Source organism: Magnolia sinica, chromosome 5 (genome assembly GCF_029962835.1).
Source record: "Magnolia sinica isolate HGM2019 chromosome 5, MsV1, whole genome shotgun sequence".
Taxonomy (NCBI): domain Eukaryota; kingdom Viridiplantae; phylum Streptophyta; class Magnoliopsida; order Magnoliales; family Magnoliaceae; genus Magnolia; species Magnolia sinica.
In genome coordinates, this window is record NC_080577.1 from 113,816,910 (window position 1) to 113,830,895 (window position 13,986).

General features: G+C 41.2%; 1 protein-coding gene across 1 annotated transcript; it reads left to right on the plus strand.

The window, feature by feature from the left end:
• The first annotated feature begins 5,622 nt into the window (after window positions 1–5,622).
• On the plus strand, window positions 5,623–12,114 carry LOC131247165 (probable serine/threonine-protein kinase PBL28). Its single transcript, XM_058247597.1, has 9 exons — window positions 5,623–5,641; window positions 6,227–6,811; window positions 6,927–6,950; window positions 8,493–8,606; window positions 8,875–9,201; window positions 9,566–9,681; window positions 10,323–10,583; window positions 11,510–11,710; window positions 12,067–12,114. The coding sequence occupies exons 1-9, from the start codon at window positions 5,623–5,625 to the stop codon at window positions 12,112–12,114; spliced, it is 1,695 nt and encodes a 564-aa protein (XP_058103580.1).
• The last annotated feature ends 1,872 nt before the right edge of the window (window positions 12,115–13,986 follow it).

Consider the following 13,986-nt stretch of genomic DNA (forward strand, 5'->3'; position numbering starts at 1 on the left):
AATCGGCATCAATAATCGGCCTATGCAATAGGGTTGATAATCAGTCTCGACAGTTGGTCTCGGCAATTGGAATCAGTCTCGATAATCGAAATCGGCCTCGACAATCGGAATCAACTTCGATAATTGGAATTGGTAATCGGCCTAACAAATGGCCTAAGAGAAGGTCACAATATAGACATTTAATCATGATTGCCCATCAATGTGGACATTCAACCAACATTGCTTCCCAAGTAGCGGCCCACACAGAGCCAAACATAAAGTGGGCCCATGGCCTCGACAAAGGCCTAATATACATCACAATGGGCCTCATGCAAGGGCTACATACACAACACCATGGGCCGCATCACATAGTCCTAATACACATCGTGGTGGGCCGCATCACATGAGCCTAATACGCATCATGATGGGCTGCAACCCATGGGCCTCAAATATAACAAGTGGGCCGTATCAATGGGCCGCACCAATGGACCTCATATACACAACAAGTGGGCCTTGCTCATGGGTCTCAAATACAACATGTGGGCCCTACACATGTGTCTCGTATGCATCAAATGGGCCACGTATCTGAGTCTCGAATATATCAAATGAGCCATGCGTTATGAGCCTAATACACGTCACAATGGGCCGCACGATAAGCGCTTAATATACATCATAATGAGCCTTGTATTCATTAAGTCAGGCACCAATGGGCCTCATACATTACATCGAGCCTCACCACTTGGGCCTGATATACACCATATATGGGCCTCAAATATACATTAAGTGGGCCGCATCAATGGGCCATAAATACATCACATGGGCCTAATTTAAAGGCCATAAATACATCATGATGAGCCTCACACAAGGGCCTTATCATATCGGGGTGGGCCTTGCACATTCTAAATGGGCTTCATACACATCATCTGGGCCTCACGTGGCAGCCAAAACAGATAAACGACATGGCTGTGAAGTACATCAAAGTGGGTCTCACCGTCAAATGGACGGTGAGAATACAACACATACATCATGGTGGGGCACACCAATTCAGCAAACGAAATGGACAACGTGGCTGGAAATACATAACATCAAGGTCTACTCCACGGTAGACGGATAGTGTGGAATACATTACATAATCAAGGTGGGTCTCACTTGCCCACACGTGTCACACGTGTGGGGTGGGCCCACTCCATCAAACAGATGGACGGTATGAATAAAACACATACGTCAGGTGGAGTCCCACCGTCCTTTGCTGGTGGACAGTGTGGATATACTTTACATACATCATGGTGGCTGGTGGGAGATATTCCAGCCAATCCACTTCCATATCAGGTGGGCCCCACCCATATAATATAATACATTATTATTATATACATATAAATATAAAGTTTAAAAAGAAAAACAACATCCAACGTCCAAATGGACAGACGAATGGAACACTTACATCATAAGTGGGTCCACTGTCAAATGGACGGTGTAGATAACATGCACTTATCGTGGTGTCCCTCACAGCACCGTCCAAATGGACGGTGCAGATAACACGTACATCACGGTGCCTACAGAACCTGCTGACATCAAACAGGTGGGACCCACAGATCATCCACATCTTATGTAGGGCCCATTGTGCTGTCTTGAAGCAAATCTATCCTATTCACATGTAAAGTGTTTTAATTTCATGTCATGGGCCTAAGTTTGTGGGCAAAACTTAAAACAAACATACCGCATGGGAGAAACATATTTCATAATTAACACACAATGTTGGTGTAGTTGTGAGACATAGATAAATTCAAACAAATAATAAAAAATCTTCTCATATTCGTTAACAACTGTCTAATTAAAATGAATGTATCGTATTGACCAATGAATGAGCTGAATTTTAATTTTTGACAGGGCATGTCACTTTTTTAAAGGATGTTTTTCCTTTTAAGATAAGAGTCGCGGCGGGAGGGGTAGTCTTGACAAAGAAGCATTTCAATCATTTAAAAATGGAAAAGTAATTTCAAGATTACATAAACTCAAATGTGGTTCAATGGTCGGTACAAACTCCCACCACATCACGTTAGGGGCTATTTGGACAAAAACTCAGTGTCCGCCTTGTCTATTTACCTGTAGGATAATCGGTCAAAGTAACACATATCTCAATTGAAATCGCATAAGACGGTCCTACTATGGGTGGGCCATATCATCAAAATTCTTCATCATATTATCAATAGACATTCCTATCTTGACCTAAGAGATCTAATTTTCTTTTTCAATCACCCATTTAATAGACACAATCAGATAGTTATTGTTTTTCTGATCCCTGTGATTTCTGAATTACAGCCCATCCACAGCAATGGAAATGGCATGGACGGTTTGGATTATCTATTCACTTCTTACATATTCAGTTATATAATGTGCATGTGCTCCACAATATGCTGGCCGATGTACATATTTTCATAAAGAGAGATAATCTACAGACTACAGTGCGATCATTGTTTGGAAGCCTTCCTATGCATCTAGTTGAGTTTGGAATTTTTAGCATTGGAATATCCTATCTGGACCGTCCATTACGTTTGATTAACTCTTATTCTGTTAATTAAAAGAAAAATTCAGAAATCTATGGACCGAAATATCCACTATTGGATCAATATTCTACAAACTACCATTCATTTCTGAATCTCACCAAATGGCAAGTACATATCATCTAATCAGTACGATCTTCCAAGGTAGTCTATGAATTTCGTAATAGACATATTGGACGGTTAAGATATGTAATTTAAGTGAAAAAAGGTTCAAATGGAACTAGGTGCACGGGAAGCTTTCTATACACTAGCTCATTACATCACTTCTCATCCATGCCACGACGAGCGGGTCGTGAATGACGAGGTACCATGCAATGCTCAGCGCAGACTCTTTACAATCCGCTTGGATTTTTCATTTATGAACGGCGGGCCAAGGTTTCAGTGATCCAAACCGTTGAATTGTCGGGCCTCACTTTCTATGGCCTACACAGCATAAAAAACCCAAATGGAAGATTCATCCATCAGAACTTGGCCACCTTTTTTCTTTTTTGAATGTAAGCCATGGCTATACTTTGTTTTGCTAATGGTCCATGTGCCGCCCACCTATTGAAGAATTAGGACCTTGGTCCATGCTATCAACGGCTCTGATGACTGAACCATGGGCTCTCTTGTAAAACTAAAAGGTTGAGGGTACTGTACAAACCCTCGGCCTGCGATTGTATGAGATACATCCGATGATTACTAAGGCGTGAAGCTGCGAACAGACACATAAAAGCATTCTTTTCCTTTTGTTTATGCTCTCTTTCACGAGACCGGTTTCTGTACAGCTATTGTAGAACAAGCTTATCTTACAATGTTGAGTGTGGGGTCCACTGTGATGTAGAGATCACATCCACTCCGTCCCTAAGGTGAGCCCATTTAGGTTCATCCATAATACCAAAAATCAAGATGATCTAAAACACATATGGATCACACGAATGGTACAGTTGGGATGTGAACGCCCACCATTAAAACTCCCCAATTTTTTGTGGGACCCATTGTGTCTTTTATATGACATCCAATCCATTAATAAGACACATACAACATGGATGAATGGGTAACCATAACATTAGTTCGTTCTAACAACTGATATGGACCACACCACGTGATTTTCATTGTTGTCGGAATTAGTTTACATGGTGTGGGATTCCTAAGTTTTGGATAGGTCTGATTTTGTGGGATCCAAGTATTTAATGAGAGGGCCGACATGATGGACGGAGTAGATATCATGAAAAACTCACAGTGGGGCCCACAAAACGATTGTATTATAAGCTTGTCCTACAGAAGTTGAAGAGGAACCTGTCTATACAAAATAAGAATATCCATCGTGCGACGAAGCTAACGACACCACTGTTCTCTCGATGGTCACGACGAGCAACGTATATAACTTTTCCACTCGGTGCTTCTCTTTTGTAAAATCAGAGCCGTTGGAATTTTTTTCTTCTGTTCGTACGATAGAGAGAGCAATGCAATGACAAACGAAGATGAAAGCAAGATTATTTCTCCTTCTTTCCCTTTTCTTGCAAATCATCAGCTCCATCAGGAGACCATCAGGTCCCTCTCTCTCTCTCACACGACTCTCTCTCTCTCACACTCACATGACTCCCTCCCTCTCTCTCTCTCTCTCTGTCTCTCTCACGAGTGGAAACTCGGGCGTGCACCTCACACACTGTCTTATGACTCGTCTAAGTCAGAGGGTGCAGCTTGGGCGAGTCAACTCCAATTCGGCTCTACCCGATCCGGTTCGTTTAAGAGTGACAATGAGTCGGTTTGGATCGGGTTAGGCCGGTTTGGGTCGAAGGTTGAACCTGATTCAACTTATTAATTAAATAGGTTGAAAATTTCAACCCCAACCCAAGAACCTATTTGTATGTGAGGCAACTCAAATTTAACTTACTCATTTACATAAATTTATAAAAAATAAATTTAAAATAAAAATATCATCGTTTTATATAAAACTATAAAATTATTAATCATATGTATTTATAAATATTAATTAATTTAAAATAAACCTCTTACTATAATTGTACTTGATGATCAAATTTATTTATTTTTTCTTAAATTTATATTATAATATACAATACACATATAATTAGCATTCAATATGAAGGCAAGGGTCAACTATATTCATAATTTGTTAAGTTCAATTTAAATAACTTATATTTATTTATTAAATTTTGGATTGACGAAACATAACCTAAACTCAACTCATATCAAAAATAAGTTGACTTGAACCCTCAGTCCAAGCTGTGTTGGTAGGTCAGGGGTCAAATTTGTCATAATACTACGAGCTCCCTCCCTCTCTCTCGAGTCACCCTAGACTCAGGCAAGTCATGGCATGACTTGGGAGTTAACAAGTCGATCCAAGTCTTTTGAGTCTAAAAACCATTATCTCACTTGATGACTGGCTTGGATCTTGGTAAGAAATTCTAGTCAAGCTTATTGGCTGACTAGAGTGTAGTGAGTTGGCTCATCAAAGTTGGATGTGGGGAATGGTGATGATTTTCTTCACTTATTTCTTGAAAAGAAAGACGACAAGAGATTTGAATTGTCTAAGCCAACTTAGTTCAAATTCATTCATTTTTCATTTTTTATTTTTTTAATTACAAAATACAACCTGAACTTAACTCATACAGAAAATAAGTTGACCAAAACCCTGGTTTAGATCGTGTTGGTGTTGGTAGATTAGGATCGAATTTGCCATGATACTATAAGCTGCCATCCATCTCCCTCAAGTCACCCTAAACTCAACTAAGTCATGACTCAACTTTTTTTTTTTTTTTTTTTTTCACACGCACACACCCCCAGACACTCAGGCCGTAGTGGGATTTCACTACCTATGGGTACTTGAACCCTTGACCGGGTGTTGAAACTCCTGAGAGTCTACCTCCCTATTCAACTTTTTTTTTTTTTTCCACACGCACACACACCCAACACACTTACGCTAGTGGAATTTCACCACCTATGGGCACTCGAACCCTTGACCGGGAGTTGAAACTCTTGAGAGTCTACCCCCCAAGCAAGAGTACGGACCCCCACCCAACTCAACTTGGGAGTGAACAAGTTATCCAAGTCTACAAGTCTAAAAATCAAATCTCACCTGATGAACGTCCTTGATCCTGGTAAGAAATTCTGGTCAAGCCGGTTGGCTGACTAGAGTGTAGTAAGTTGACTTAGGTGAGGGGTATGGTGATGATTTATCTTTACTCACTTTTTGAAAAGAAAAATGAGAAGAGACTTGAATTGTCAGAGTCAACTCAGTTTAAATTCATCTTAAAAAAAAATGAATTGAAAAAACACAACCGGAACTCAACTTATATAGAAAATGAGTTGACTAGAACCTAGGTCCAGGTCGTGTTGGTGGGTCAGGGCCAAGTTTGCCATAATACTACAAGCTGCCCTCCCTCTCTCTCGAGTCGCCCTCGACTCAGTCAAGTCACGACTCAACTCGAGAGTGAACAAGTCGATCCAAGTCTCCAAATCTAAAAACCATGATCTCACCTGATGAACGGCCTGGATCTTGGTTAGAAATGCTAGTCAAGCTGATTGACTGACTAGAGTGTGGTGAGTCGACTCAGCTGAGTCGATCGTATGAGACGGTGATGATTTTTCTTTGCTGATTTCATAAAAAATAAAAACGAGAAGAAAACACAATTGTCCGAGTCAACTCAGTCCGATTATATCTAACCACCTTCCACCTTCTACAGCTTGCGATCTGGATTTCAGCAAGTACCCATACGAACCATCCGGCGAATGCCTCCACCACCGAGAGAAAATCAAGGAGTGGGGCGGCGTCACGACCAACCGCTGCTGTGGGAATTCTCTCAACACACTCTCTCAAGCTCTAGCTCTCCATGTCAACGGAACTGGCACTGGCCTTGGCCCTCTCTTCATTGACAGTAACCAATGGCTAGCTTGCGACTCTTCCGACCCCAACTACAACTCCATATCCATCAAATCATGTGGCTTTGAACATCTATATCTAGGCTCCAGTGCATGCTCCAACCTCACATTATCATATTTAGTAAAAAACTTCAATGAAAATTATCAAGCTCTCCTAAAGACCTGCTCTCAATTCGATACTCCTTCTTTCAATGACACTTGTTCGAGGTGTGCGAAAGGGATTGAGGACACGACCAAGAACCTTCTCATGCATCTAAACGTGGAGCACAACAGTATTGAGATGGAGATATGTCCAGTTGCGATTGTCGTGGCGATCGCCGTTTCTAAAATTGGAAATGCCACTTGGGTAAATGACTTCTATAGGTGTTTGCCTGCTTTGGATCGACAAGGTAAGAAAAGCCGTTGATGTAGATCGGGGCTTCATTTTTTTCTGCATTTTGCCTAGGAATATCTTATTTATCGGAAATTGAATTTCTGCTGATTTGATTCTGTTTTACTTGACAGATACTCGCTACTTCAGGATCAAGTGTAAGTGAAATTGCTTTAACCGAAAGAGTGATTGAATTTCCTTGAATTTTACCACTTGCCGCTATGGCCATGCCACTTGGGTAAATGACTTCCTTGAATTGACTCAACTGAGTTAGTTCAAGTTGATAAGATTTCCATAGACTCGGGAAAAAACTCAACTTGGTGACGACTCAGTCAAAATTCAAGAAAAGACTTAAGACTTGGGTCAAGAAAACTTAGTAAAGCTTGACAATAACTCATTAAAACTCCATAACTCAACTCACATTATTTTTATATCATTTATATTTTAGGGTGTGTTTGGTTGCACAAAATATCTTGAAATTTTCATTATCAATCTAATTTAGTGCAAAATTTTATGACATTTCAAGAAATTTTGGTGCAACCAAGAACACTGATGCAGGGAAGAGTGTGAAATAATGAGAGAAAGATCATAACCTTACTCATGTGATTAAAACTGCGCATGCATAAAGAGAGTTTTTGAATCTAGGAGAAAATAAGAGAGAAAATTTGAATATTTTATTGAATAGTAATTTAAAAATTTTCGATTATATCACTTGTATATATGACTCAAAATCCTAATTTGAAACCTACCCAAAATAGCAAAATTCTAAACATAATTCGAAAGTTGCTCAAAATAGTAAAACTTTTTTATAGCAAAATTTGCCAAAAAATAGAAAGTCCAAATAAATTTATTTTATTGGAACATTCCTAGCATTATTAGGGACTATTTCCTTTAAAAAATGAAAATCATAAAATTCTAAAAATAAGGAAATAAGACAAAAAAAGAAAATTACTAAAAATAGTAAAATTTCCTAAAGTCATAATATGAACTAGAAGTGTTCGCTTTTCTATAAAACGAATGTGCACGACCTACTTTGTAGGTAATTTAACCGCGAAACTATTGTTACATAAAGATTGATAGGTTATGCATTTTGTGACAATGCCTATATCAAAAGTTATGACTGATTTATGGTCCACATAATTTCTCTATATCCGAAATGGATTTCTTTAACCCAAACATGCCCAAGATTCAATTACGTCATGCCTTACATAGGACTAGGTATAGTTTTGTTGGATCACTTTCGTTTTCATTTGGGCTTCTTTTGGTCTAACCGTGCTAAGAATGAATATGTGGCAAGTCTTACATTAATCCTATTTACTTGGAAAGAACCTGTCCCTGAGTTATTCAATGGACTTGGTTCTTAATAGTTATAAATGTTTGCTACTTAGAACTGGACCCCACATTTCGTGGGTCATAGCTGAAATTCCATTTTCTTGGACCAAACTTCGTCTCTTCCATGATTTCGTCCTCTTTACCATGCAAAGGACTTGCAGCTATGGGATCTGTATTTCACTCTTTCAGTCTCTGATTTTCCAGTGCAGCTTTAGGTGACCCATTGGTTGGATGGTCCATATCGATGGCTGGCCCACCAATCAGATGATCAAAATATTCAAAAAACACCCAATCTATAAAAAATTTAGAACATGATCACGCATTTATAGTAGAAATAATTACTCATAGAAACTCAAATGGCTCATCAGATGCCGTGGCCAAAGCTATATTAGCGATAACGATGGCGGCGGTAGGGTTGCTGCTAATCATCATGCTAATTAAGTACGTGACCAGGAAGAACAAGCCCACTAAACGCGCCCACGGTACTCATCACTCAGATCATCCGTTGATCAGTGTCGGCCCACCGTCTAGTTTGGCTGGCCCAAAACTGGGCCCATCCAAATCATACACACATACATGTGATTAACAAGGCCCATTTGCCCAATTTCTTTATCCATCAACTTACACTGGCGCATCTCATAATTGGGCCAACGCGACGGTTTGGGCCCACCTGATCAGAACTCCCTATTTAGATATTGGATTAACAGCATAAGCACAAGGATAACCTGTCTTTGTCTTTGAATCTACAAGGGAAAGGAATAAATGCATGGTCAGGGCTGTATAGATTCTCCCGGGTGGAGATTGAAAATGCGATGAACTTCGGCAACCAGAGGGAGAGCTTGGGTGCAGGAAGCGCGGGCCGCGTCTACAAAGGCATTCTTCCAAGTGGGCAGGTTGTGGCAATCAAGCAAATATACAAGAGCAAAAACTCGGATTCCTTCACGAGGGAAGTTGATGGGCTGTCGAGGATCCGCCATCCAAATCTGGTTTGCCTCTTCGGATGCTGTGTTGACCGTGGAGAACAGTTCTTGGTCTATGAGTACTGTGCATATGGAAATCTAGCCCAGCATCTACTACGTAACGGCTCAACATTTCGGTTACACTAACATTTCATGCTTGGATGACAATGGGCCTATCTTCTGCCTGATATAGGCCCAGTACATAAATGGGCCGGTCTAAACCCATAAAAGCCCAAAAGTTCCTGGAAGGGCTTCCGATGGACCCGGCCCGATTTTTATGTGTCTGGGTCCAACCTTTTGGTAGTAAGAATATCGGGTTAGGTTCAGGTTCATTGATGGATGGTGGGCCCGTAAGTGGGCCTGAGATTTTGATTTGAAAGGTAAACGAGTTGGGCTTGGGAAGGGCCCATTGCTACCCAGGATCTTCTTTCATCTTCATAATCATTTCCAAGTTCTAACTGGTATGGTACATGGACATGCAGGGAATGACAATGTACTTTCATGGGATGAGAGAGTCAGGATCTTGAGGGACTGTGCCCTTGCATTAAGATTTCTCCACGGTTATCCTGACGGTTGCATTGTCCATAGAGACATCAAGGTAACGACAACCGTTGATCACACCCTATGAATGGAGTAGTTTGAGTTCTACGGTGAGGATATGTATTGTATCTTCAGGCCCGGGGTTGGTACGAGTGGGGCCCATCCTTAAAAGATCGAGACCATCGATTTGATAGGCCTTGCCAAGGATGGAACTAGAAAATCCCCAAAATAGGGGACGGTCCTTGTCTTAAACGATCGGTAATAGGATAGAGTGGCCAACAGTCAACTGGGAAAAAGATAAATGATTCGGTGGTTAGGAACTCGTAATCTGAGAAGTCTTTATGTAGGGTGCATCCATGCCATTGCGCATCATGTGAACGGTCTGGATCATTCGTCAGCAGACCCACTCGTACAATCTCAGGACCAGAGGATACGTATCCTCCTGCATCTGACCGTAGAATTCCGATTGAGTTATGGAACAATCTTGCTTCGCAATCCAGACCGCCCATCTGGTGGGCCCTACTTTAGATAGCCCACAGTACAAAAAGACATACTGATGGATCAATCCTAGCCATCTGATCTGTAGCCTTGAAACGGACTCAAAATAAGATCAGTCAGCCATCCACAGTGGGGCCCTTCAGATGGACAGTCCAGATTCACGAATGAATGTTGATGGATGGATCATATCTACGTGTGCAGCTCACGAACATTCTACTGACGGAGGACATGACGCCGAAGCTATCAGATTTTGGGCTGGCAAAGATTCTAGGGATGCAGGAAAGCAAGGTATTCACGGACGTGAGAGGGACCATTGGATATATGGACCCTGAGTACATGATCAACGCCAAGCTCACGAGCGCCAGCGACGTCTATAGCTTCGGGATCGTCGTGCTGCAGATCCTATCGGGTCGGCGGGTCATCGAACTGGATCTCGACGCACGTGATCATCTGACGAGGAAGGTGTGTACCATACATACATGCCCCTCCATGTAATTTTTGTCAATCAAAATGGGCTTTGGCCTGACTTAAAGGCCCATCATTTAGATCTGGGCCTGGGTTCAGGCCCATGAACGGTTTGGCTACATGGGGGATGATCAGATAGGGTTCGAGTTCTTTTGGGCCTACCTTTGATGTGTAGGTACAATCCACACAGTGAATCTGGTTCTCCACCTCATTTTCTCCTTAAATGCGAAGAACCATCCCAGTTGGAAACTCAGGTGGGATGATCACAAGGAGTGATTTGCAATTATACATAAAATGTATACATTCACATGGTGTGGCCCACCTTATTTTCTCGGATGCCCTCGGTTTTTCTGCGTCCCTTATCCTGGTGGGACACACATAATTAATGGTTTGATTGCATGTAGGCAACATGTTGGACCGCAAATTCCATCTTGAAGTTTCCCAACGTCCCTCATTGTTTCCTTTAGTGTGGCCCACCTGAATTATGGGTCAGGCTAGATTTTTGGAACTATGCCTAACATTTATAACTGAATCTAATAGAGGGGATGGATGTGACTCACACATCATGGTGGGCCAGACACTGATCGAAAGTTTGGTAATTACCATCAATGATCATTACCCGGACAACATCTGTTTTGGGCTGGCCTGAAGTGGGCCTAGGCCCGTTAATGACAATATGGACTGGGACTTGAGGGCCCAATCGATAAATGGGCCATAACAGGCCTGATCTTTATGCCCGAAGGCCCAATCGATAAATGGGCCATCCCCAGGCCTGATCTTTATGTCCAATTCATGAAAAGGACAACATGGGCCATTGCAATCCCTATATCTTTTGGTGTTGTTGTGTATAGTGGGCCCACACACGTACGTGCACATGTGCGAGCACATGTATGGGTGTTTTAATGTTGCTGATGTTTGTGCAGGCAAAGGATGTGTTCATGAAAAGACGCCCGCTGTCGGATTTTGTGGACCCACAACTTAATGGACAGCTTAACATGGAAGATTTTGAAGCCATCTTGAAAGTTGCTGTTCTTTGCGTCGCTAAATCAAGCAAAGGGCGGCCGACGATCAGCGTCGTGTTCGATGAGCTTGACAAAGTTTGGAAAAATTCAGTGGCCAACATGGTAGAATCAAATGATCTAATGTCTGTAGGTGGCAATGGGCCGGCATTCATCTGCCCGTCGATCTTAAAACCCTGGCCCATGCACAATCCATGTCCCTTTGGGACTAAAAAAAGGCCCAGGCCCATCAACCAACAATAAGTAGCCTGAGCCAGGGTTCATTGTGGGCCCCACTAAGAAGATCCCAACTCTTTGTTGATATGGGCTTAAACACGGGCCTGGAAATGACCATGTAAGCAAAATGGATGTGGGCCCACCCCAGATGGGCCATCCAGGCCCATTACCATCTCTTATCTTGTATCATGTATGATATACTGGGAATATGTTAACGAGAGTTATTGTTTTGTTGTATTGTGCAGACTGCAAGAGCAAGGAGCGAACTCAGTTCATCATCATCCACACATTAAAATGGCATCTGTTTTTCAACTCGAATTGGGGCCCACATGATACATGAATCCAGATCGTGCAGATTATAGAAACTTTCACCTATGGATGATCCTAGCGGGCTGATTTTTACCAGATAAACATGGACCGTTGGCCATTTTTGCTTTGAGCCGTTCATTTGATGGCTATTAATCAGACGGCCGTGTGATATTTAAATATTTGGCGATCGACGGCCAGGCTTGTCAGATAAATAATCAAAGATAATTTGTACATACAGCCAAGTGGGCCTTTATCAAGATGGATCAGCGGCCACGATCGTGCAGAATTTTTTAAATTATTTATTTTATTTCATGAACCTAGGTGTGATTATCATTAAAATAACAGCAGTGTATGTTTCTAATACCATTGAATAATATGAGAAATGCTCCAGTGCTCTTAGTTGCATTGGACAGTTTAGCCTAACCTATATTTGCCAATGTGACACGTGTCTTTGTACTGACCCTTAAATCAACCCATGTGATTATGCCCTACTTGAGCTATTCCTACCCAAATTTGCTAAACCTGCACCCCACCAATTTCAAATTAGATTACAGTTTTGCAAACCTAACCTAACCTGAGGGCAATGGCACTGAAGGTCGGATTGGGTCAGTTGGGTCTGGGTTAATCTAAATCCAAGTTGCAGCTCTAACTTGGCCCAAACCCACTTCAGGCGCCGGTTGGGCCAATTCACCAATAAGCCAATAACTTGGCCCAAGCCCGCTTCAAGAGCGGTTGGGCCAATTCACCAACAAGCCAATGACTTGGCCCAAACCCGCTTCAAGCTAACTTGACCCAGGGGCACCCCCTCCCACGATGACCTTTGGATAGAGATCATGTACATATATGAGACCTAGTTTTGGACATGAATAGGGATCCCCTAAATGGAACTTGGGTGCACATAACCTGTTTCTCGCCAAATCATTTTACAACGAGTCTTCTACGTAAATGTACCCAAAATTTTGTAAGAGTACAAAAATAATATTTATTTTAAAATTTTTATTTTTCTGCACCTCTATGTAATATTTAAAATTCTTTAGATGAAAAAGTCATATATCAAGCTTTGTGTTTACAAAGGCCATTCATTTACCTTCTTTTCTACATTTAGGGCCTATTTGATTTTTCAAATTCATTGTAAATGCCTCGTAAATACCTATTTATTACAATTTCATCCTGTTTAGAAATAGGTAGATACTTCTGCTTGGGAAAATGGTCTAAAAGGATGAAGTTAAATTTGTGGGCCCCACAATGATGTATATGACATATCCGTGTTGTCCATTTGCTTTACTATGACATTTTGAGGCATGAGCTAAAAAATGAGGTAGATCCAACGTTGAAGTGGCCCCAAGAAGTTTTTAACGGTGGGTGTTCGATTCCTTTTTTCTTGTGGCGTGGTCCACTTGAACTTTAAATTTGGCTCATTTTTTGGCTCATGCCCTAAATTCAGTTGGCATAATGGATGGACGGTGTGGATAATCCACATACATAATGGTGGGCCCCACAAATATTTAGCAGCATCCTCGATTTTAGAGTTGAGAAAAGTAGGAGTCAAATCAATTCTAGAAAACGATGCCGTAATTACATATGGAAATAATTATTACCTATTTACAATGCAATTACGTTTACTTTAGAAAATCAAACAGATACTTAAACTTTCTTGTACCACTACATTTCTTATGTTTTTGTGACTATTCTCTGGTAATCTTTCGTGTTTTCTAATTATTCACTTTGGAAGAAACTACCACTTCGAAAAAGTGAATTCAAAATTTATTTGAAAAGGAAATGAGATGAAAAAGCATTGTAAAAAATTTACTATTTTCTAAGCTTTTTTCGAAAGAAGATGGGTTCTTCTTCTTTCT